Below are 26,238 nucleotides of genomic sequence, written 5' to 3'. Positions count from 1 at the left end.
TTCACGGTTTGAAAATGCGGCCTGATTTAACGATTTCAGTTGAGGCCAACAGTGACGGCAGAAAACTATGCCACGCACAAACCAATAAACCTACCGCGTGACTGGCAATTGTCTTTGCCCCCCACATGGTACGCAACAGTGCTGTCAGCTGTCAGGTCCTCCCAAACACCGGCGGAGTCCTCGTCGTAGCGCTGCGGCTGCTCCTTGGCCGCCGAAGGCGGCGGGTATGCCAGCCATGTCACGACATGTCCGTGCTTCTGAATAGCCAAGCCGAAACAAAAGAGGGCCAGGACAATGGACGAGATTAGGCCAAGTGCTATTTCCTGTCTTCCACAAGCATTCCACAATCTCACTTAAAGGGACCCTGCAGTGTATTTCAAACCTGAAGAACATGCTGTAATGAGTATGATGCCTTTGAATGAATATGATCCCACAAAAATTTTTTGAAATGGACCTAATAGTAACAAAGATGTATAGAATGCAATGTTTAATTTCCCCATTACCTCTCAACTGAATGTTTCTTGTCGGCTGGGGCAGCGCTGACAGAAACACCCTGCCTATTAAGCCTTTATGGATTCTTTTTTCTTTTTGCAGGATCTTGTAGCAATTCTTCAAGATTGGCATCTGACAAAGGTGCCGCAGAGCAACAATGAAGCGCTGGCAAGATGATTAGCCCAATCAACTCTTCCATGTTTGTTTAGAACACTGCCATTCTAAAGGTAAGCAGGAGCACAAGCTTCCCTAAGGGAGTAATTTCTAAATGAACAACCACCCAATGGCTTGTGTCTGTGGCCTGGTGGTCTATTACGTCATAGGTGGGGTAAAACAGAGGAGTTCCAAAAAGCCCCAGGAGAGAGAAATCTTGTATGCGAGGTTGCGAGTCCCTGCTGCGTGCAGGGGTGAATGGTAATGCTAGGCTTAGTGGTGAACAGCACTAAAATTGGCTATCACTAGAATTCTTTATTGTTACTGCTAGTGCTCCCCAACTGTTACAAGTGCTGAACAGATGCTTAAACTACCTCAACGCAGGTCACTGAAGCAACTACGGAGGTTGCGTAATGAACTAGCTAGTTATTTCGCATGGCATATGGATGCACATGCCAACACATCAACAGCCGAAAGCAATAACAGCTGTAGCAGTGAAACCAGGGTGTACAGCACAGGTCACTCTTAAAAGACAACATAATTAGTATATTGCCTTTAATGGTTCTGAAGTATGCAATGAAGGTCTGTACATTATTTTTTATGCATGCACGTTTACCAAATGAATCGTGTGTGCCACTTTTCCACATCGCCGAAGAAATTTGACAGATATAATGCCTTCATTACCCGTTCAATGTATCTATAATGTTTGTACTCGTACTGTGCGATTGCAAAAAACAAGGAAGAAAAGGTAACTGCAGCACTGCAATTGAAAGAGTGCACCTTCCTCACATCTGTCAGTGCATTGTCGGTCATGTGGTTCTAAGGCACAGAGATCAGGAGGCACAAGAAATCATTGAGGCTCCCCAAATAAGCAGCACGAATTTTGTATTTCGGTTCCATCTGTCACACAGCTCAACTGCCAAATCAGTGTTCTCAATGGCTTGGCCTATGCTTTTTGTATTTATCCTTTGCACAGTGCAATAAACTGTCAGCTGTTAGTTCAACTCACGCCCTGTGTCCTCTCTTCTCTATGTCAACATCCCCTTTGCACTGCTTGTAAAGTTAACCTGAACCAACTTGTCCAGCATTACCCCCTAACTTGTCCAGGATTACCCCTCAACTTGTCCAGGATTACCCCCTACTGAAAAACACAAGCCAAACTCTTGCACACTCTTCACTTCTGAATCACCAGCAATGCGATGCACACCGGGCCTGCACTCACCTCCTTTGTGATTTCCAGCTTCCCGGATATCGTCTCCTCGCCACGTGAACTAAGCATGCGTACGGACACATTGTCTTGGGTGTAGGTTAACTGCATCAGGAAAGAAAAGAACCACAAAAATTAGTAGCATTCAAATGGTGAAATTTCCTAATCGTACCGAATACAAATATTAATATTGATTTGGATATTTTCTCATTTCTGAGCAAAGCGTATTATGAAGCTTGTGTGGAGTCCGTTTAGTAAAAAAAAAATAAAGAGGGTCATATAAATTATTTGACGCATGTAAGCAATATCATTTGCAATTCAATCTTCAGGCAACTGAGAAGCTTGGAGATGAGAAACAACTGCTTTCAGCTGTATGGGGCACCATGATGCTGGTCTCCCAACAGCACGTCACCAGAAGCACATGCAATCTCGTGCTCACTTGTCGTGATCGCTTCTCGTTTCCAACGAGTTGAAGCCTAACAAAAGAAACATTCGAGATGTCAGTGCCACCTATCGCTACAGCCGGGAAATAGCCGCAATGACGGCATATGGCCTCTGAGATCCGAAGATATCGCCGGCCAACTAAAATTGTCGAAAATGTGCGCTGCTTAGCGTACGCTACACTTAACTTATAGCATACGCTATAATTTGCGTACGCTAAGCTAAAGCTGTCTAATGCCACAGCCACTGACCTATCGTGGTGGGTAGAAGCCAGCATTATGGCTAGAACATGAGATTAGGTATATCTGTGTGATTTCTTTTCGTTTTCGCTTTTTGATGTTCTCCTATTTCACTTCTGAGTTATACGGCTTGCAACTTGCCAAGAAACATACAAAGCTTAACCAATATGTTAACCACTACATCAGCAGTTCCTATATTTCTTATGCTTGGTGCTCCCTGTATTGAAGAATGGCTTAACACACCTTGTCTCCCGTCAAAAGTGTTATAGCCACAATGGATCTGACACATATTTTTCACTTGAAATATTCACAAGGTAAGCTAAACAAAAAAAATAGGGGAAAGGGGGGATGAACAAAAGGCATGCAGTCACATGTAATGCTGTCAGCAGCCGAGTAGTCGAGCATATTTTTCCTCCTTTGAAACTCTAACCCCGCAGTTTTCGCAAACATGACCCTGGGGCAACACTTGTTTTGGCTATTCAGTGTCAGAAGTATCTGAGCATGCCAAATGTGCCTTGCCAACCTACTTCCGTGATCCCATTCCACCTTCTATGACCTCACTTTGTGTCAGCACTTAGTAGCTACACATTTGCCAGAGACTTATTATCTGCTATTCATTTCCACCATTTTATGCTCTATATTTAAGAACTATTAGCTCTCATCCCATTGATTGCCCAGTCTCATGCACGTATGCACTGTAAAACTATGTGTGCACAGACAATATTAACAAGCAGGCAAAAGAATTATGCACCTTTTAGACTGCACATTTGTTCCACAAGATCAGCCATAAGATGCAGATTACTGTTCATAAACATGTAACGCTTATTGCTTTGCTTTTAAAAAGTAACTGTCATCTCACTGAAAGCTATTTGCTATATATGACTTCGTAAACACTGACACATTAACAGATGTGGAGCCGTACCTTGTAATTACCTGCTTCATTTCTTACTGTCTTTGGCTTTTTTCATGGGCTCAAATGCTTCCGTGTCAATGTTATCGCTGCAATTGGCCCCTAGGTGCAACGCTCAATGAAGAAGAAAATAAACTGTATGATAGCAAAATCGCTGCACCTGCAGTTTGCCTTTACCTCATTTCCAGGCGCATGCGAATAGTGGATTTTGAGCTCGAAGCGATTTCGAGATGAATAGTGATTTAGGATGAATATTTTCTCATCCAATATCAAATAGATGTGCAGACATGTGGCTGCAAACTCGTATGCACGAGAACTACCGCATGTTGGAATTATCCACTTGTTCTGTGGAAGAATGATAAAAAAAAGTTTTGTGCAGTAGCACTTGTTAACTATGTGCAATATACAAATAGTTTAATTTATTTTAAAGCATGATGAAATGGTCATTATGCACATAGGGATTTAATTAGTGAGAAGAACACATTAGGAAAACAATGCACAAATTAAAAAAGCAGACTACCCCAATGAATAGAGGAAGTGTAAACAGAAAATAGTGCCGGACCAATGCTTGTATTCTGATTAGACATCTACATCTCGGTGTTCATACCGTGAGCAGAGAAGTCTGCGCACACATGTACAAAGAAAGCATACTTGGCCTTGTTAGTGCCCCTTTCCCAATTTTAGTATGTTTCACTGCATAACACAATTTCATTGCGGCGAAGCTGAACATAGCTGCACATAGTGAACCGATCATTACACTTCAAAAAGTCAAATATTCATTTTTGGTTTTGATAACAGAGGTGAAATACTGCTTGGTTGTGTACTAAGACACAGAAAAGAAAGTAGAGTCGAATGATTACATTACCCCATCCTTGAGCTAAGAAGGACATCACAGTGCAGGGTGCCAGATTAATTAAAGTTTCTGTAATTCTTCAGTGCGCACTTCAAGGCCAACTGCAACTGAATTTCACTTTGTCTACATTGGTTACAAATGCATAGCTTATACTACTCAAGCAAACTCGGCAAAGCTGCAGTGCTGGTCACGCTCCAATTTTCTTATTACCAGCTTATAAACAGCGCCAAAGCAGACAGCACACGGCCCTGGTTTTAGCAGATGCAACGTAATTCCAAGCAGGCCGCCTGCAAGATTTTTCAGAGCACCACGGGCACCATCTATTCTCACAGGCTATGCTGAGAAGACGTGCATCCTCATTCAGGTGCCACTTCAGGCGAGTGGCAATGGCGGCATTTTTAACAGTTTCGGCATAAAAGACCGTCCATTTTTACAAACTTCTCGAGACTCTTCCACTAGTATTTCAAACATAAAATTGCACTCAGAGGCTGCTCCACATCTAGACTATATGAAATGGGTTTTTTTTACATGGTCCAAAATTTCATAGTAGCTAGCCTTTAAATCTGGGCATCCAGGCATTTCTGCATTCCACTTCAATCCAAATGCGACCGGCTGTTAAACCTATGACCTCATGCTTGGCAGCCAAAGTCCACGATGACTAAGGCCACTATGGCAGGCCCCATAGCTATATGACAAAAACAACACTTTTGAAAGGCATACAAAGCTTTAAAAGCATACGAAAACTGCTGTTCTCGTGCATAAATTCTTGTTATTGTGGAATGCATCATTTATTGCAAACATGGGCGTGAGTTTACCAAGAGCTGTTTGGTGCTATTTCACAAATTACAATCCCCAGAAGCCCATTTATGTACCAAACAAACTTCTTCATGTTTATAAGTTTTTGCTGCAATTCATCTAGTGGCCCTCTCCCTACGATGCAATTACCCTCTTAATAAGACGTAACACCCAGTGTTGCAGTTCTCAGGCTTTGAACTTACATGACCACAACTGAAGAGCTTCGTCCCAAATGTCCCGTGTCTGAAGAGTGTGTAAATGCAACCCTCCTGACTGGCAGCTACTAGTGAAGCATTTATTTCAAAGGGCACACTTTCATGGGCATGCTAGGTGCCCGTGCATGCCAATACGCGAGTGCTGCACGTGTAGCAATAACACTGGGAGCAGGCTAAACCACGCTGTGTATTTGTAAAAAGAAACACTTATTATAGGGTAATGATGCTGTCCTGGGACAATGCGGCCTTAAGTGATATATGCCATTCTTGAGGAGGAGGCTTAAACAGGAGATTCAATTCCTATTTTGAAGTTCCAATTACGTGTGCAATACACAAATGCTTTTCTTCAGTAAGAGCCAAGTCGATCAGAGTGAAAAATGTTGCATTTAAATTCTACTGAATGTTAGACATGCATACTGATTTAAAGCCACAAGTTAATTTAATTACTAAAGAAAGGTAAATATTAACTACACATTATAACAGAAACCACATCACTAATACACTGAGCTTTACTGTGTCCATGTTCTCGAGATGTTTTCTGTTAGTCGAAATCAATGTGGGGAGCACAGCAACAATAATAATAATAATCCCCTGATAAATTCTTGTTGCACTGGAGATCTTCTTCACTAACTGTGCTGTATGACTACTGCGAGCTATGCAAGAGTGTTTTGAAAACCTGTGCACAGGTTCTCTCACAGGTACATTACATGCATAAGTTGCATGTAATGTACATAGGTGTTGTAACATGATTGTGGGACAGACCTAGAGTCACATCGAGAACTGAAAAGAAGCCATTAACAGCTACCACTAGAAAACAGAGTAAAGCAATTCCCCTCGGCATACCAGATCAGAGTCGGGAGAACACGATGGCAGACGCTTGAGTCTCCCCCTGGCCAAACGTGTCCACATATTCCAAGCCACAATGGGCAACACAGTGAGTGCCATAGACGACCACAAAAAGCAAATCTAGCATTGAAAACATTCACGAGTGAGACAGAAGGCCATCCTTTCTTTTTTTTCTTTTGCCAGTGGCAGCATGAACACGCACCGTCCTAAAGTGAGAACCTCTGTCACAAAGCCCAGCAATCTGGTTTTATCTTATCAGCGCACGAGCCGTGACCCCCCAGATAGATATGCAACGCACACAGTATTCCGGCGTGCTCGGCGAATGTGCATCAGACCCACGCTTGAATGTGTCACGACCAGAAGTGAAAAAGAAAAAGTAACCAAAAAATTGTGTAGTACAAGTGACGTAGAAATGATCGCAATAAACAAAAAGAGGATGCGTACAACAGCCTATACAACAGCCTAGCAGATAAGCCTTTCAGCGATACCCAGTCTCAGATAAGGGCAGGTTTGTCCTTGCATCATCCCTGTTTAGTGGCGAGATGATTTACCTATAAAGAAATATTGTACAAAGAAAAATTTACCTACAAAGAGTTTGCCTGTCTTTTTTTCAGCCAGGCGACAACTTTGATTCAGTAAAAAGCAAGAAGGAATTCTAGAAGGAAAGCAGGAGAAACAGTGGGAACTAAACAGAATAAAGTGGAACAGTTTTCAATACAGTCAAATCTCAATTTAACGAACATGGATTTTATGAAGTGAATATCCATCCTGAATTTACATTTGCAATTTCTTTTCTTTTCCTATTTCCACGTGTATACTTATAAGGAACATTATAACGAAGATATTTTCATGTCAGGTGCGACCCCATTATAATGAGGTTCTAACGAGTATTAAAGGCATACTAACAAGGAATACTACGTTAAGCCAAATTAGAAAATGACTACCGCAAAAGCAAAATGACCACTGTTCACTGTCAGAGGAGGCTTGCTAAGCCAGAAAAGAGGCAAAAATGAAAGACAGGTGGCAAAGCCGTCCCAAACTTCCAACGGCAACTTGCCACGCCATTGTAGATTTTGACACTGTCTACTTGCATCTAGTTGATAGTTTATCATTAAAGAGGGACTGGACTGCATCCTGAATGAACCAAACACACAAAATGGCAACCTTATAAAGCTTTTTCTCCGCAAAAGTGCCCGAAAATGAGAAAATAATTTGAAAACCATGATGTCACACCGACGGCATATTGCCAACCTGGACCTCCCACTTGGCAACAGAATGCTACTCTACAGTGCTAACAGGCAGAGTTCTGTGAAGAAACAGCAGCTTCACTTAAAACTAGAGATTCCCAGTGTAATGACACAAAAACACCTTGTGGACAGAAAGGCTGGCATTACGTTGTTGTTTTTTTCCTTTTTGCAGAACATAGCAACAGTTTTGGCACTCGTTCCAGCTCGCTCGTAAGTCTGCTTGCCACTACTCATTTCACAGCCCAATGTTGCTAGCAGCATGGTAGATGACCAAGCGAGTTGGAGCAAGTGTCAAAACACCGCAATGTTCAAGCTGCTGTGTGGCCACCTTCTGCATCATGACTCTTGAAGATGATGGCAAAAATGCTTTGTAAGACAGCGTTGTAGAACAGTAAATTGTTTAGGGAACTCCGAGAGTTGAGAGAATTTCTTTACGGTTTCAATGTTGAGGGCCTTCCTCTAACGCAAAAAATTAAAAACCTGAGATTTCATGCCTGTACTGCTGTAAGCCAATGTGCCAACAGGTTTTGTCATTGATCTGCAGGAGCAACAGGAGTCGAAATGAAAAATCTAAGTCAAATTAGGAGGCTTAACATGCCAATCAACACACAGGCTACGATAAATGCAACAGCGGGGGCTCCGCATTCATTTCAACGAGCTGGGTTTCTTTAACATGCATCTAAACTTAAGTGAGCTTACGATGCTACATTCTGCCTTGACAGAATGAAACTGCAGGGGCCATAAATTGAACTAACTGTCTTGCGCTCAAAACAGCAACACACCACAGCCACTGTGCCACCATGACAGGTAAGCAACAAGGTCAACAAAATTCAATAAAACAGCTAGCAGCCTATGCTGTGTCGAGTCTAGAATATTTGACCATTGCAGTCTGCAATGCAATAAGATCGCAGGTTTGTGCACGCAATGTAGGTGTTCCTGCCGAAACAAGGAACATTTTTCTTTTATCATTCAACTCTGTCAGAATATCAGAAGCACCTGTGGGCTTCGTGTAATATGGGGAGACAGAAGATAACCTGAAGCTTATCTAACAATGGCCGCCAATGTGCAACAGCAACACTGATATGAAAAAAATTATACCACATATTGGAATGACTAAATTAGAGGGAGGACAACTATGTAAGGTTGAACACAGAAAAAAAAAAGTAATTTGTAAAGAAATAGAAAGTGAAAGAAATGAAGCATTCAGGCTTGTCACTTGAGTGCAATAAGCCCTTAAGACGAGGCTTTCGCTTGGTGCTAAAATCAATTTTCGTATTCAAATACATGTGAAACAGAGAAATGTGCTGAATGGACACCTGCTGATCCGAGAAGAATGAGATTTGTCACATTTAAGAGCAGACGTTCAATCATACTGCCTGTTGGAGGCAGAATAATAATTTAGGCTCTCAAATGTTTTAAAAAATTGCTGAAAGCTGGCAAAAAAAAAATGCAATTATAATTATGAAAGCACTGTTTTTATAGCTCTAACTCTGCACCAAAAGTGGATGTCACAATTATGTAAAGTGCATTTCTTACGTAACCTGAAGCAAACAAACGTGATATTTAACATACGACGTAACATGAAATAGCTACACTGTTTTAGCATGTTGTCTTGTTGCCGGAGCGAGCCAGACACAGGACCAGCCAGTCTTGAGCAGAAGTGGAACTGCATTTATTGAAAGTTTTCAAATGTCCCATTGGCATTCAAAAGGTATTATTGAAGTCCAGAGCTGTGTATCATGTATTAAGTATGTCCAATTTAATTGTCCAAAAAATAAATTGTCCAACAACCAGAATTTTGAAATAGATGTTTTTAAATAATTATTATCACCATCATTATTGTTGCTATGTTAGGAAGTTGTACACTTCATGCTTCCTTTTACAGCCGTCTTTGTTAAAAAAGTGACTGATTAAAGATCTGCTCCCAATTGTCTAATATATTGTATTATATAAAACGAAACTTTTCACTAAACTATTCTTTAAGGCACCAAACCTGTCATAACCGGTTCAGCAGATGCCGAGCAACACGATTTCTCCGCTCCTATAATTCGGATAGGAGCTTCCTCTCAAAAACGCGAACGTCCCAATTATGCTCCCCAAAACGCATATCACTGCACTGGTTTAATATCGCAACGGCGACGGCCCTCAACACAACTCTCACTTACAGCTATCCGATAGCCATCGGAGCGCGAAAAGCAGTCGAACGTTCAAAAACACAACATAAACAGACATGACACAGAGTGTCCGGCCTTGAAGCGGCCGAAAGCCCAAGAATCGTGTTTGCAACCCACGGCGTCAGCCGTCGTTATGTTTTCCTCGCCAAGCACGGGCTCTACTGACCGCGTCAGTCGAGCATCGCAATAATAAGGTCGCGCCAAGACACGGCGAAGTGTCATTCAGTCAAAAACCAAACAAACAAAACGCCGATTCGCGCACGTTTGCACGATGTAGGCATAGGCGGGCGTCAGCAAAGGTACTTCGAGGACTCGTAAGAACACCGTTGTAAAAACTCATCAAGGCGCTGACGAATCAGCGACACGGTTTCACGAGAGTCGAAACACTTCACGCACGGCCGTGACAGGCGAGGAGTCGCTTCAAGTTATGCGCAAAACGAAGCTTTGTTTGCCAGGAGTTGTGCCGCTGTTTATGAGTGTTGCGATAAGGGCGTCAAAACAGTTTAACAAACAAACGAACTTCTCTCGCGGAGGTGCCTCGTTCTTCGTCATGAACTACAACGAGTTAAGCCAACCGCGGATACGCTAGCAGTTGGCACGGTTCAAACGGCATCTGGCGATCTTCTAAAAGCAATTGTTGAAACGTTCTGCCCTCGACAATGTTCAGTTATTGTCAAAAAGAGTAGTTATCTTACTTGCTTGTCGCCCCCTCCGTCCGCCATCTTTAAAGTCCGTTGCTGCTGACGATGGCGTTAGCGAGCTTTTCATGTGACAAGCGAGTCAACCAACTTTGCTTGAAATTTTCGTAAACGTATTAGAACTAAAGACTAAATACCTAGCATAAAAATAAAAATAATTATTAGCATATTGTATTGCCTCCTCGTGTTGAATAGCTTTCTTTACTATTCCTAAGCAAAGTTCCGATTATTATGAAATTGCTGATTATTATCAATCTTTACCCATTATCAATTTTTCACTGACTGTTTCGGTTTGTCGATTATATAGCAATTTTAATAACGCCTTGTTCAGGACTATTAAAACGAGAAGCTGATATATTTTCGAAACAATGCCTTACGTATGGCCTGGCCGAAACGGCGTTTTCCATTGATCTTTTCCGAGTGCCAAGTGTAGAGCGTTGTGTCTGTTGTATCTTTCTTCGAGTTCGTATCTTTCGTTCGAAGCAAAACGAGAAGACATCGGAAGCGGCTAAAAAAGCACGTCTATTATCGGTCGCCGACAGCTGTGCACTTGCCCTAAACCCGGACGCCGCCGAGGAGTGTTTCCTTATTGTTGTTCCCCACCACTTCGATGACGCCCGGACTCCCGTTACCCGCTACACAGAGTATTGCTGCAGTTCCCGCTTGTTCTTGAGTGAACGGCGGCCAGCGAAGGGTGTCGGCCGCACAAGAGTTTCTTGTGTTCCTAGCTCGAAGAAACGGATTTCATTCGTTCGTTGTTTTTTTACCGTCACCGATGGCCCTCGCCAACCCGTCGGGCCGTAGCTACGCCTTCAAAGTGGTGCTTCTGGGCGAAGGTTGCGTGGGCAAGACGTCGCTCGTGCTACGTTATGTCGAAAACAAGTTCAACGACAGGCACCTCTCCACGCTACAGGTAAACAAGCTCAGCGGTATTCCGCGCGGTAGCGCCGTTCTTCCAGTCTAAACGTAGATGCTTCTGGTAGAGGTTTGTGCGCGTACGGAGGTGCGCACCGTTAACCCATTTTCTTTCGTGCTTACGTGCGATTTGGTTTCAAGACCTTTCTTTTTTTAAACGCCTCTTGCGCCGCAAGGTTCCGTGTCGGCACGTATCCGAGAGACTCGGGTTTTGGTAGTTCGTGACACAGCGTGTCTCAAACGGCGGTATACCGGGTCGCCCCCTCATCCCACGTAACCGTTTTCACTCCCAAGGGCAATGCAATCAGTACGAAACTGCACGCGGGAAATCCGCCCATTTAGCTGTCAATCACAGCCCACCAGACAAAACGTTCCGGTTAACGCCGAGAGACTACTGCGTGTGCTTTGCACGTTGAGCGAGACGTGTGTGTTGTGCCGGCAATGTGTAAAAAAAGAAAAAAAAAAACATTGCGTCATTAACAGTCGCGTTCCAAATAACCGCCCCGCCTCTACATGGTCAGAACTTTCATTCGTTCCCTCGTTTTTGAACCCGTGCTCTAGTTGGTACCGGAAATATATATTTTTTTCGCGTTTTTTGAAATGCCTCGGAAGACTGGATAGTTTCGGTTAGCGGTGCCGACTGGCCGGCCCTGTTTAAAGTTTTGTCGGCAGGAGTGGCCGCACCGCTTAAGTAGTGCGTATGTTTCGCTGATTGTCCGAGAGTTATCGTAACGCTTGCGCGATAGCGTTTTATCAATATACCGTAGGCCAGTGATCAAACCCTTCGCCTCTTGTCTCTGTGGGAGTCTCGCGCATTGTTTCAGTTACCCTGCGAGCCGGTAGCGTGGTTATTTCACTCGGTTTCGTCATCACCGACGCCGGCGTTTCCCGATCATGCCCGCTGCTCGTCCTTCGGCTTGCTTCGCCCGTGAAAGCTTCAGTACAATCGACGTGTGTTCCCGTCTGATTCACGGTTCGGTTCATCCGACGACAATACTGTGCACTGGAACGGTGTATGGCGTGTACCACGCGTGTGAAGTTTGGCTATACGGGCTTGTAAGTAGTTGCGATACACACACAGTCACGGACACAGCTCAAATGGCACGTCAAATGTAATGGCAACGGATCCTCACTCGGGCCACAGCCATTTATGCGTAACCTTACTTGCGCTTGAAGTTGTCCAAAAAAATTTGTAACGGCGCAACGTGCTGGACGTAAGAGGAAGATGAAAGAAACGCCGTGTCCGTCTCCTTATCACCAGTCTCTTGCGTTGTTACTTGTTTTTTGTATAACATGTACCAAACTGAAGTTCGCACTTTATTGAAGTCATATTGCTTGGAAGGACTACTGACATCACATTTCTTACTCTTCGTCTCCCCCCCCCCCCATGTTCTATTTATTATTATATTAATTTTTTTGCACTTAAGGTCCATGCCCTCAAAGCCATATAAAAATTCCTCACAAGCATCAGAGTATCCTAAATAATTTACTGTAATAATGATTCTTTCTCTGAACAAGTTTGGGGTTCAGTAATCGGTAGGTGGACACGTCATGATTTCACGATACACTGGCTTGCTCCATTCCTCCAATCACTGCTGTTGCCAGATGCAAGCATACCTAAAAGAAACCTACGCAGCACTCTTTATTTGCCTTTATTTTTTACAAATAACGTCATTAGACTTAGCTTTATTGCTAATGACGTCAGCTAATTTTGCTCTGTGTCATGATGTCGCAAAAATGTCAGTGACATGAAGTTCATGATTTCGAGACCAACTTTATGGCAAATTCAGCAAATTGCACTGGTGCAATTTGCCAAATTCCCCATTAGTGTTGAATAGAAGTGTATCCCTCCTTGATACTTACTGTCATCCCTTTGCGTGCTAAAAGCATGTGGTGAAGTTTCTAAATCTTTGAATCTGTGTGTTGGAACCCTCTTAAATCACTAGTAATCACTAGTAAAACCACTAGTAATCAGTACAGTCTGGAGCTGTCTGCTTCTTTTGTTTTTGGTTGTTGTTTACACAGAATACACCCCACGAGGTTCACTGACGAGTGCCCGTGGTGCACAGACACACCCACACTAAAACACATCACCTAGGAGTGCCCCAGGAGGCCTCCGCACATAGACAGCCCCATAATACACCAACATCCACTAATGAGGAGTAGGCAGTGGGAGGCATGGCCTGCGCACGAGGGTCGGGAGAGCCAGTTGGCTCTGCTGGGCCAAGCCCAGCGAGCCGCTCGTGCCAGTGGGGCCCTAGAATAGGGGCCCCAACCATCGTGCCTTATTTTATTTATATTCAGTAAAGTTTTTACTCACTTACCACACAGTGTACATGTGACCTGTGAGGTATTTGGTCACCGTAAGTATGCCTACGAAAAATGGCACCATGTGTTGTCCTACGTTACCTTCTGATCCTGTGGTCTTGTGTGTGCGCTGTAGAAGTTCAGAGCTTATGTGAAGTTGCATATTAAATGACTGCAGCCGAATGAAGATTTATTGACAGGTCATTCTAACTGGCAGCATCGTAGACACATAAATGTCCTAAGCATAGGCACGTAAAAACCGACATATTCTCTTTGTGGCAGTGTGATTGGGGATGGCGCATAGGATTAGGAATGTGCATGAGAGAGCGACATGGTTGTGACGAGCGGCTTTTGTTTTATTGCAAAATACTGTGAAATGAATACGCTGAGCATGACAGATCAGCATACAAACCAAAGCAGAAGTAAAATGTGGATAACAAAAGTTTGGACGCTGTTCCCAACCATCAGCCTGTAATAAAACTATGGTAGTTCCGTCCAAAACCTATTAAAGGGAAAATAAAGAGAAACTAAATTAGTTTAGGCTGATAAAGTATCCTTTCAAAGCTCTATTTTCATAATTCCCAAAGGAGGTTGGTTATTAGAAGATTAAATGAAAGTAACGGAGTTCCACTTCTTGAATGTTGATCTGACACCCAAGTACTGGTACATCAGCAATGTTACACACATTAGACTCCGCTTAAGCGGAACTTGAAGAGATGAGAAAATGTGTTCCATTTCAACCGTAGTTTTATTTAAGTGAACGACTCTAAAATCGCCAAGAATTGTTTGATTCAAAAAGCGTCCGAGTGTTTCAACATTACTGTTGTGAAAAAATATATACATTGCTGCGTTCTGTCTCTAATATTGGTAGTTTCTTTTTATTATGTTCATACGCTGTATCACTTACTGTCCAATCCAGGACATTAATGCAAACCAGTACAGTAATATTTACATCTTCATCAATAAGAATCGGTCTTAACCACGACCTTCGCTGATAATATACTTAACTGTCTCCTCGGAGCAGCCAACAAGGGCATCATCTTAGGTATTTCTCCTGGCAGTGTCAACAAAGCAGTGGTGGCAGCTTTAGTACAAGATCATGCCACCTCCGTAGTGCTCTCTTCTTTCTAAGGAATTATTACTTGCCTAGTGAACTACACATGATGGAGACAAAATTGCAACTTTGACATCTTTAATTTGCATTAACTTTACTGCAACTGTCTGGTAGATTGGATTTTCGTCATTATCTATAATATCACTGTTTGACATGTTTTCTAAACGTCTTCTGTTTCGTAAGCCAGTGAAATAACTGGTAGTTTTGGTTAAAGTTTCATTTAGCCGTTCACAGGCCAATTTACTATAGTGAAAAAACGAAATATTCTGCTTTTCTGTTCAGGCGTGAACTGAATAACTACCTCCGTGAAATTCATATTTTTTAGACAACATATTACCAAGATATATTAGTGAAAAGTATGATTCCCACGGCCCAATAGACGCGAAAATTTTAAATTTCTGTAAATTCTCTTTCTCTTTTCCTTTCACTTCAGCATGAGTTGCACACTTTTTTTTATTTCATCATTTAAAACCAACAGGAACAGTCCTTGAAAGATACATACATTACTGAGGCATAATGTTGGGAAGTATGCTTCCCATGACCCAATATAAACTCGTTCACAAAAAGTGAACTTTTTTTCACTCTTTCTTTATCTGTACTTTTCACTTCACCATGGATAGCACACATTTTCTTGTCGCCATATAAAAACTACAGAAACAGTTCTTTAAAAAAAATAACCCCTCCCCTACCGGGAACAGGAGTGCAAGCGAAGCGCGGGATCTGTGGCTCTTCGTTGTCGTAACGCCTCAGCTTCGCACTCCTTCACGGCGAGATTAACACGTTGAGGACGAGCCCTTTCTCAATCGAGTTCCCGGCGGCGTTCACCAAACGTCGTCTGTTCTTCAGCCGAACTCATCTCACGCGGCCCGCTCCAGCTGCCATTCCTTCAACTTGGCCTCCCCATCTGATTGCCAGGCCTGAACTGGCAGGAAACAGCAGGCCCAAAGCAAGCGAACACGCGATCGCACCCTTTTCCTCCTCCGGTGGGAAGGGACGCCTGTGATTAGCTTGTGCCTTGCACTGCATCTACTTCATGCATATAAAACACCGCTTTAAAGGGCACATATGATGAACTGACAATGGCTGAATCGGTTAGCGTAGTGGTCTCACAACTTGGAGGCCGGTGGTTTGAAGCCACGGCCCGACAAACAGTTATTATTTTTGCATTGCTTGAGTTTTTTTGTATGGCGACACTGACGCTGACATGAGTGAGGCAATACAAGCTTCAGTCGAAAATACACTTATTGGGATACGATTCCATCCCACAAATTCTAGGCTCAATATGAAGAACGCTTTGCACGCATGCGGGGATTTCACGCTTGTACACAACTCAAATCCTGCCACAAGTCTTTTTTTTTTTGCATACTCAAGACTTGATTGTCTTATTATAAAAAAACAAAAGCTCTTTCTGAGCAGGTAGGCATCTGTTTTAGGCTGCCGAGTGGTGACAACCACGCTCGCTCTATCTCCAGCAAAATGCTCGCATCGCGTGGCAAAGTTTATATGTAAACAGTACAACTAACTTCCACTAGATAGCAGCACCATTTCTTTTTCCCCCGCGTTTACCTCTTTTTACGAACAGGCAGCACACTGCAATGGTGGAAAATACACTTCCCACAGTCTCTGTAACGGTAAGAATTTGGTGGGAAGCATTTATCCCACGGCCCGTCAAAGGGTTAACCATAGATCAGCAGCTGCAGCAGCAAAATGGGGTGGGTAATGTTCATAAAGAAGGCTCAAACCGAGCAGCATTGGACAAAAGTAATTCGAAATAACCACCGAGGAACAAATTGGGGGAGTACATTTCAGTTTAACGAGTTTTAGAGTTAGTTCGTGCATTCAGAATTGCTGCTCTGATCCTGCATTTTGACAGTGCAGTGATGTTAGTCACTCTTTCAGAATGCCTGCCACGAGTGTTCTTCCTGTGTTTTCTTTTTCTTTCTGTGTGTGGCTGTGTTGTCACGCTGCTGGGAACAAATTGCAGGTTCGGTCCAGACTTTGACAGCAACATTCCAATGAGGGTGGAATGCAAAAACGCTTGTGCAACATGCATTGGGTGCTTGTTAAAGATCCCCAGATAGTCAGAATTAACCTGGAGCCTTCCACTATGGCATCCCACGTAATTCACTGCGCATTTTCGGCTTATTAAATCCCGCAACTTCGTCAGTAGGCTACAACCATAAAGTTAGACGTTGAGGTGAAATTTTATCCTGCTGTTCTTTTCTCGAGACCGTGCCTGTCGCATTGGGAGCGGTGGAACCACAGGGCATGCTTATCTACAACCTCAAGTTGCTCTTCTGGGGGATCAAGTGTCGGGTTTATTATCTGTGTATACCTAAGTCCGAGCTAATCTCACACCATTCCAACCATGTCAACAATGAGGCTGGTTGCTTACCTGCAACCTCAAGTTGCCCTTCTAGGGGATCAAGTTTCGGGTTTATTAACTGCGTATACCTAAGTTTGAGCTAATCCCACACCATTCTGTGTCAGGAATGAGGCTGCTTTCCGAGGATTCCCATGTGAAAACATGAACATTTCTAATAAATGTTATGCTGAATCATCACTGCCAAATGCACAGGTATCGTAATCATTTATTTTCCCTTAACTCCACAGCAGTATGTATGATTTTTGATACACGCCATTTGACACCTTCGAAGTCTGATTTAGGTACAGGAAAGTTAACGCAAAGCCCAGAGTATTTTTTTTATTTTTCTTGTATGTTGACCTGAAGCAAGTGTTCGGTTGTGGGTAGTTCAGAAAAACAAGTACTAATTGCTTAATGAACATACAGTAAAATCTCGATAATTCAAAGGCTGCCTGACCACGAAAATTGTTTGAATTATGCTGATTTTCTAATTAACCAAAATGGAGGGGGAAAAAAGAAAACAAGCAAAAATTTGCCACGAGAAGAAATTGCCTTTATTTTCCATGTCCGAGAAAGATTACTTGGAAGTAATCACTGGTGCGGGATAGCTGGGCGTGGCATTTCCCCACCTCAAGTGCCATGTTCTCCAGCTGGCTCACAACACCTACCGTATCACAATCACCACCGCTGCACTCAACAAAGCTGGGGACAATGTTCATGGAATTGATAACTGCCGCGAAAGCGAGCGAGTGGGTGGGTTGATGACGCAGGTACACGGGCAAAGAAATATGGAGGAATTCCAAGAGTGATGCAACCCTACTCGTGGAAAAGAGGAAACGGAAGAGCGCAATAGTTTCTGCACTATTTATGGATGCTACAGAGATCACCGGCAAATTTTCCCCTATAGCACCGCACTCAGAGAACCGGATACCCTTTCTTTAATTGAATCCAATTGAATTTGTTGCTGCTTGCATATACATGTTTGAACAGCAAAAAGCAGGATTGTTTGCCAAAGTCTAGTTATGGATCCAGCGTAAAACATGAAATGGAGAAACTGTAGTTCAAGACAGTGTAGTTTGCATTATTAAAGAAACTACAAAAAGAAATTTAAAGATCAATTAATGTAACATAAGTGTAAAACACTATACAAGAATTTTTGAACAGAAGGTAACATATAAAGCGATTCCTACTGACATATTTAAGCAGCATTTACAGAATTTACACAATACATATTTATAACAATAGATACATATATGAAAGTGCTTATATATTAGCATTATACAAAACCTTCGTAGCATACAAAACACATATCGCATAGCTGCAAAAGAATATACACAATGTTATGACATCTTTAGAGTGAAATATGTTTTAAATGCCTAGGTATTGTTCAAATCCCAGAATAGTTGAAGGAATGTCATTCCATACCTTGACATCAGTGTTATGTTAGTCTCAGCTCACAGTAAATTTTATTTGAATATGATACTAAAAATTTACGTTGAGAGAGAGAAGGTGAGCTTCTTGCAAGTGTCAGAAATATGACACTTTGGAACACACTTTGGTTTAAAAATATTTTACTTATTGGCAATGCCAGAGTAATCACATCAACCAATGGCATGACCTTATCAGCAAGTTATCTCACACATTTTTTTTCCTATTATATAGTTTTTATTTTGAAGATGAAGTGAACGTGAAGTGAAATATTTTGAACGTGAAAAAAAGGTCTACGTGGGTGATTCATGTTGCTTTCACTTTGCTGCCACAGGCATCCTACCTTGACAAGAGGTTGAACATAGCCGGAGAGCGGGTCCACCTGGCCATTTGGGTGAGTCCAATGCGTTTACATTGAATGAAAATTGCCACCACAGACCTCGAGCGCCTATTGTCACAGGCTAACATGTGCAGAAGTTGCATTCACCTGGAGTGTGTGATGCTGGCTTGTGTTCAGTAAGTGAGCAGAGGGCAAGGGGCAGAACACAAGAAGGCAAATGCAGGCTACTTCTGGACCCCTTAAATGAGTGCATGCTTGTGCCATAGTGCTAAGGGGCCCTGATGTTGCACCTCATTTCACCCTGTTGTTGTACCTTGTCGTCAGAGTTGAGAATACCTCTCTTAGATCCAATGTTCATTTATAGGCATACACGCTGATAGCAGCAAAACAAAACAAAAAAGGCCTTGATTAGGTATTTGCAAATGAAACAAATGGGCATACAGAGGCTATCCTGTCAGTTTTGATGCCCCCTTCTGAGCACACGAGCTCATGGGTTCAATTCTTTGAATGAGGCAGTCACATTCCAATAAAAGTGGAATGCAAAGACATTAAGTGTAGTTAGATATAGGCACATATTAAAGAACTCTGAAGGGTTGAAATTAATTTTGAGTCTTCCACTATGAGACAAGCAATGTCATGAGACAAACAATGAGACAAACAATGGCATTGTCATGAGACAATGTCATAGTTTAATGACTATGACATTGGCACTGCTAAGCCCGATGTCCCAACTGTGGCAGCATGTCGATGGGTGCAAAACGTTAAAAAAATGTTACTAAATTTCGGTATAAAAAATAACCACCTCTGCCAGCTTTTGGCGACGCTTCCGCTCGTGTTTCAAATGTAAAATTTTGCACAGGCGCTCCTCTATTTCAACAATATTCTAAACTAGGCTTTTCACGCAGTCTTAGAAGTTTGTTTCAGTTGGCCTTTAAGCTTATCTAGTTTTTATTTGCGCTTACATGCAATAACACCGTAATTTGATATCTCAAAAACCAACCTTTACCTAAGGTGCACAGCTATTAATAATTTTGCTCATAAGTCATCTTTGTAGATCACATAGCCATGAAATACCTATTTTAATTAGCAAAGATACACTATTGGAAAATTTAGGGAAAATTTAGAAAATAATCATTTTGTTTCCAGTTCGAAGTAAACCTCACTTTGGGGCCTGGCAACACTGTGCACATGTTGCAGGTGCTTAGAGTTGCATACTTGAAAATGCTAGAGTGAAATGTGACGCTGGCGTCAGGATGCACCTCTGCTACATGCTTCATTCGTCACAGGAGTTCTGGTCTGGTTACTGGAAACTGGGATTATTTACATGGTCCAAAATTTCGCTCCGGTTGACCTTTAACCTTCTTGCTTGCTTTCTCCTTGCCTGCACCAGGACACGGCGGGCCAGGAGAAGTTCCATGCCCTGGGGCCCATCTACTACAGGGACAGCAATGGGGCGGTGCTAGTGTACGACATCACAGATGAGGGGTCATTCCTCAAGGTAACAAGCTCTGAAAGGAAGCTCTTTGATTGCAACACTTTTTTTGCAGCCACAACTTGTACAAAATCTGCAGCAGCAACCGGTACAACAAAGATTTAAGATAGTGTGTTACGGGACAGCTGTGTAACGTGGAAGTTTGTCAGTGCATTCCATTGGTCAAACACGCAAATGTGAGCTGTGCCATTTAGTTTCTAACTATTTGCCTAGGTTGTAAAAAAAAATAATTTTTTCGTGACATCTGTAGTCTCCAAACATTTGCTTGTAATCTTCCTCAGGTTGTTATAATATTTGCAAATTTAAAAGGATATAAACATCCAGGTTGCCTGCTTCGTTTATGATATGCACGGCTACTTGGTCTACGTGCTTCGCACTTGTTCAGACTTTAACATTGTTGTTTTAGCTATATTGTAGTACCCTTTATAGTGATTTTACATATCCCGTGCCACAAAGCCACCTCACGCAACCTGGGTAGTTGCTTCGGACACCTTTGTCAATGTTGCTTAAGTACGTCAACATTTGTAGGTGTTGTTAATTGCCACTTGTGTTCATGAAAAATAATAGCGAAAGCACACCTCTTTTAACCTAACATCTCTGCTACATCAAAGTGCGTATATGGCAAATCAGTTCTGCAGAATCCCACAAGGTGGAGGAAGTATCGTGAAAGGGAAAAATTGTCATTCACCTGAATGTAGCATGAGGCTGTGAAGGAAACCCATACAAGTTTCTCAAAAAGACGACTCAAAAAGACTCTTCACAGTTGAGGAAAAATTCATCCTGGTCTGAGTTTCCTTTGTAGCTTATTTAGGTGGATGAGAATTTTTCCTTTTCAAGGTATGTGTAAAGGAATATGTACTAAATGAATTGAATTGGACTAGATTAGGCATGCAAAGGAAAAAAGCGGAAGCATGACATGCATTTCGGTGTCTTTACCCATAAGCATTGCTCTTTGTTGGCAATAACGGGCCTTTCAATACATTATTGTGGATCAATGCAACATGAGCAGGAAACTGTAAAGTAGAACATCCTTCACAAGTAATAACTAAGCACTGCAATATCCACCATTAGGCCACCCCTGCAGTGGCCTAGTGGTGGGGCATTCGCCTCGTATGCAGCAGGTGCTGGGTTCAAATCCTAGTGCCGCCAGAAACCTACCAGCTTTTCTAATGGGTGGAGATGTCCCCCGACCTTGCGCTTAGCTACTTGTAGGGCTTCTAATCTCGAAAGGGGTCCTTGTGATTTCTAGGCGTGGTCTCGGGGAGCCCCTTGTCTAACTACAGACGGCCTTGTTGTAGAGCATCTGCCACGGCTGTGAGAGGCAGGCTAGAGCTGCTACCGGGTACCTGGTGGTAAAATAGGTACAAGCACTTCCTGGCCAGGTACTTTGCCATTATAGAACATGAACTCTTTGAAATATGTGTTTGTTCCCAACCCAAGGGCCTCCCCACCTAATGGCTGCTTTGGGAGGCAGCAGGGGAAATTGCCATTGTGGAAGTAACCCATACGCCCCTTTTTCTAGGAGTTATGCATGGTTTGGTGGGATTTGCGTATTGAAATCTCCTTCCCCAGGACAATTCATCCCTAAAGGAAGCCTGGTGTCGGGCCGGGGGGCACCTGTACCCATCTGGATAACTGGTGGGTAATCGGGGCAGTGTAGTTTTTTACCCACAACTGCAACAAATCCTGAGCATATGTGCGCATGCGGCCAGAAACTGCAAAACTTGTTCGGCCCCCAAAGAAAGGTATCCGCTTAAAAGGGAAATATAGAGCCTCTACAGGGACAAGGCGTACAGTTGTCAATTACTTTGCTGTTACAAATCTGTTAGAAAAGAAAAAATTATTGTGGGGAATATCTTTGCAAGGCAGGGCATTCGTCTGCAAGACACTCTGAACCTTTTTTAAAGCATTCTGTGGTCCCTTTAATGCATGTTGGACACATTCTTTTTACGTTTGCAAGTATGTACATCTGTCCATGTGCATGTTGCGGAAACTTTTTTTACTTCTTTCATATGCACTAAGGTGCACATCACTTTGTATTTTTTAAGTCCATTTGAAACTGATATGCAGGTTTGTTTGGTATAGCTGCCTTGGGTATGTGTTTTGATGGGGGAAATGTCCAAGATTCTTGAAGACCAAGCTGAGTATCTTCAGAATGAAAATTGTGCATTTGTTCATTGATGACCTACTGTCCGTACTATAGATGTAGTTTTCATTCGTAGTGCACATGATTATGCAGTTCCTCTTGTTTGTACCTGCTCTTATATATCCTTATGTTGGCAAGTGCCATTTGTGTTCTGTGCACGTGTTGTTCACTGTTGCCAATTATGGTAGCAGCCACCCTGCAAAGGTTCCCAAGGACATGACTGCTTTCTGCTTGTAACAGTGGAAAAAAGACATTTGGTTAATTGGTTCAGTCCAGTGATTGATCGATAGATTGAAACAAAAAGTAGCTAGCCTAACTGCAGCTTCTTTAGCTCAAATTCCGCCAGTCACATTAAACACGTGGACGCACTCGGCACGTAACGCATTGCTCAGTACGTAGCGCCTTGCACAGGTGAAGAACTGGGTGAAGGAGCTGCGGAAGATGCTGGGCACAGACGTGTGCCTCACCATTGCGGGCAACAAGGTCGATTTGGACAAGCAGCGCAACGTCTCGGCAGCGGAGGCCGAGGCATACGCCGCTTCCGTCGGCGCCACTCACTTTCACACCTCAGCCAAGCTGAACCGTGGCATTGACGACCTCTTCCTCGACCTCAGCAAGCGTAAGTGGGGCTCTGCGACAAAATGCATCTCTCCCTCTTCTCTGCTGGTTGTGGGCTATCGCTCCAAGCAACTCTTCTTTCAAAACACTTCTCTCAAGCAACTCGTCGTTCCAAAAAAAACAACGCCTGTAACTCCTCAAGGGCCGATTTATACCAACCCCAGGGGCACTAGGCCACCCGGGGTTGGTATTTCTGTTGCAGATTTAAAATCTTCAAAGCTGTCTGTATTCGTAGACAACTTTCTGTGGCAATGAAGGGAAAGCTACAGGGGCAAAGCGCGCACAAGAGAGAGCGCTTCTGAAAAGAGTCCCATGTTTTCATCCACATTAGATTAAGCTGGGGGAAGACAAAACATAAACACCTTATTAGCAACAGTTACATAAGGTAAAACACACCACTGAATGTAAAAGTTTACTTATCTTGCGGCTTTTCCCTTCCGCGTCTGGGCAAACGCGACACCGTCACACATGAAGCTGCGTCGATTCAGCGTCTGTTTCGAGCAACCAAAAGCACTGTCAAAAGCTGGCGAACTACTTGGTGCCGTAACACATGTGCAGCAGCCGCGCGCCCGTAGCTTTCGCTTCATCGCCACAGAAAGTTGTCCGCGAGTATAGTTAAAGAAAAAGCAAGTCCTATCACTTTTCAAAGCAAATCGTTGCTACGTGACATGACGCATACACCAATAGTAGTAAAGTGCTAGTTGGCGTTGGCATAGGAGAAATATGTATGCATCTGTGGCATAATGGGCAGAGCGTTGCATTGGGCTTTTGAAATAAATATTTACTAAAGTAACTACAGTCGAACCCGACTATATCGAACCCGTTTACATCGAATTATTCCATATATCGAACAATTTCTGGACACGGTATAGTTACAATGAGTATATATAGCAAAAATTACGCTTACATCGAACAAAACTAGTAGCGACTCCCGATATATCGAACGTCAAGCGGCGGAAAGTGCCCCGGAAGTTGGCTTTCCCTCGCGGTGACGGGAAAACCCGACGGCGCGGCTCCATCCAACCGCTCTCCCTACGTGACCGCGCTACCACAGAACACCTATACAGCGCTACCTCGGAGCCGCCGACACCCCCCTACAAAAAATGATCCTGGCCCGCCCGCCCGCAGCGCTTGCTCAGACAGCCAATCAGAGGCTCTTGTGCCCTCGTCGTGCAAGATGGCGCAAGTGCGAGTTGTCTCACTGCTTATATCTGATTCATTGTGTGCGCCTTCTCCCGCAGTGTTGCCGTGATGAAGCGGCAAAATTCGCCTTTCGTCGTGAAGCTCGAAATCATAAATCGGGTCAAACGCGGTGACAAGTCGGATGTCCCCGCAACGTACAAGATTCCGAGGTGCACTCTCGGCACGATTTTGAAGGGGGAAATTAGGGCTAAAGCGGCCTAACTCACGACCCGGTGCCCGTGTTGCCCATGGCGCCCGACGCGTACGCACGGCCGTGTACGAGTGGTTCATCTAAAATAGCTTCAGCCGTACCGACTTCCGCGTGCTCGGTGATGACTGTAAATTCTGATTATTGCGACGAAGCCGTTGCCGTTGTTGCCGAAGTTTGGAGCGAGCTGTCAGAATTTCCGGAAGCTGTTGACGAATCAACGGTGGACGAGTTTGTGAGCGCAAATGATGGTGTCGCGACCACGGGAGAGCCCTCAAACGAAGACTACATTGCCGACATCGTGCCGAGCACAAGTGAAAACGGGCACAACGACGAAAGCAACAACCGTCTTTGGCCCACATCCTCCGAAGTGATTGGTGCACTCGCACTAGTCCGGTGGTCCTGCGCGAATGCGGAATGTTGCGGCCTCAGCTGCTACGGCTCCTTAAACGAAGTGGAAAAGTGCGTGCCTCGCACGCAGCGAAATTGCCCAAGCAGAAGAAAATGCAGGACTATTTCGTGCGAAACTAAGCTAGTTTCATCAATAAAAGTGATTTTATAAATGGTATGTGCTTTTACGACATCCAATTATTTAGCAGGCTTATATCGAATTATGCTCTATATCGAACTGATAGGCGTTTTTTGGCGAGTTCGATATAGTCGTGTTCGACTGTATTTCTTCCGGCAGCATTAAAGTGGCAACAATAAGTGGATTTGACAGTACTTCTTTCTCTCTAAATAAAAGTTTGAATGTTTGTCCCCTTCGATCTTTGGGTTAAATCGATCCCGACTGAATGTCCCAGCCGGCGCTCATACATTTTTGTAAGCCCGAACTTCCATTATTTCAATATCAAAATTGGCTTTCGCTGAATACAGTGCAGTCCACTTATAACGATATCGAGAAAGACGAAAAATATGATCGTTATAACCGATGATCGCTATATCTGGACTGCAGTTATAAAAAAAAAAAAATTAAACGCGTTTGCGCTCTTTACCTTTGCAGCTCTGAACTCGAATTCGCTACTTGCTCTAAAGAATAGATGATGTAGACAGTAGGCCGTGAAAAACAAACTTTATTTCTAGCGCCAATGACCGTGTCAAGGATTAGGCGCGCCGAAATAGTCCGAAATCTGCACTTGCTTTTGCGGCAGCTTCAGCTTCACAACCGCAGTGTGAATGGATTCCAGCTGCTGCGCGAACACTGGCGGCAATCCTTTAGCATGCATAAAATCAATTAAGGAGTCGATCGACGATAGTGCACTTTGCGTGGACATCGTGGTCGGGGTCAAGGAGCCACTGTCGATCTCGTTGTCACTGTCGCTGATGCCGTCGCCACCGTCGCACAACTTCGCGTCTGTCGAGACAGCACATCTTCGGCGATCGCCTCGTCGGTGACCTCATCGCAGAACGAGGCAGCACTGTCTGCAGTCAAAAACTCCTCCTTCGACACACCACCTGTGTCACCAGTAGGAACGAGCTCCCAGAGCTCGGTTATGTCAGCGACTTCCACCGGGTCGGTCTCAGCAGGTTGGGGAAGTTCGTCCTTACGCACAAAGCCCGCCTTCTTGAAGCAATTGGTGATGAACCACTGGTAAAGCGCCTCTTCAACATCGGCGTTCAAAGGATCTCTAACCCCTTTTCCGCTGATCGGAATGGCCGCTGATAGCTCCTGCCTTCACAATCGCGGTGCTCCCGGTTTTCAAGATGGTTGATATCGTTAACTGGACGAGCTCTTACTTCTTCACGAGGGCGCTCACCTTGAAGCCGCATCGAGAGTCCTGCAAAATATCCATCTTCGTGTCAAGCGACACAGCTTTGCGCTTTGTCGGCGCCATCTTCGAACTGAGTTGAAC

At 43.6% G+C, this 26,238-nt stretch overlaps 2 protein-coding genes across 4 annotated transcripts in view; one reads left to right on the top strand and one right to left on the bottom strand.

The window, feature by feature from the left end:
* The window catches only part of LOC126544383 (TBC1 domain family member 15-like), an 85,925-nt gene extending 75,574 nt beyond the window's left edge, over positions 1-10,351 (bottom strand). For all 3 annotated transcript variants that reach the window (XM_055062545.1, XM_055062546.1, XM_050191694.2), the window contains exons 1-3: positions 10,268-10,351; positions 1,868-1,957; positions 95-257 (exon numbers count right to left, since the gene is read on the bottom strand). In XM_055062545.1, coding sequence (XP_054918520.1) covers positions 95-257; positions 1,868-1,957; positions 10,268-10,294 — 280 coding nt within the window. In that variant the 5' untranslated portion in view covers positions 10,295-10,351. The remainder of the gene's footprint in view (positions 1-94; positions 258-1,867; positions 1,958-10,267) is intronic.
* Positions 10,352-10,674: 323 nt separating this feature from the next.
* Positions 10,675-26,238, top strand: part of Rab21 (RAS oncogene family member Rab21) — a 24,525-nt gene continuing 8,961 nt past the window's right edge. The window contains exons 1-4 of the mRNA XM_050191714.2: positions 10,675-11,183; positions 18,734-18,793; positions 20,130-20,237; positions 22,789-22,996. Of these exons, the coding sequence (XP_050047671.1) occupies positions 11,046-11,183; positions 18,734-18,793; positions 20,130-20,237; positions 22,789-22,996 (514 nt within the window). The 5' untranslated portion in view covers positions 10,675-11,045. The remainder of the gene's footprint in view (positions 11,184-18,733; positions 18,794-20,129; positions 20,238-22,788; positions 22,997-26,238) is intronic.

Source organism: Dermacentor andersoni, chromosome 10, assembly GCF_023375885.2.
Source record: "Dermacentor andersoni chromosome 10, qqDerAnde1_hic_scaffold, whole genome shotgun sequence".
Taxonomy (NCBI): domain Eukaryota; kingdom Metazoa; phylum Arthropoda; class Arachnida; order Ixodida; family Ixodidae; genus Dermacentor; species Dermacentor andersoni.
The sequence above is the reverse complement of the archived record's forward strand: the minus strand, read 5'-3'. Positions and strand labels throughout refer to the sequence as shown.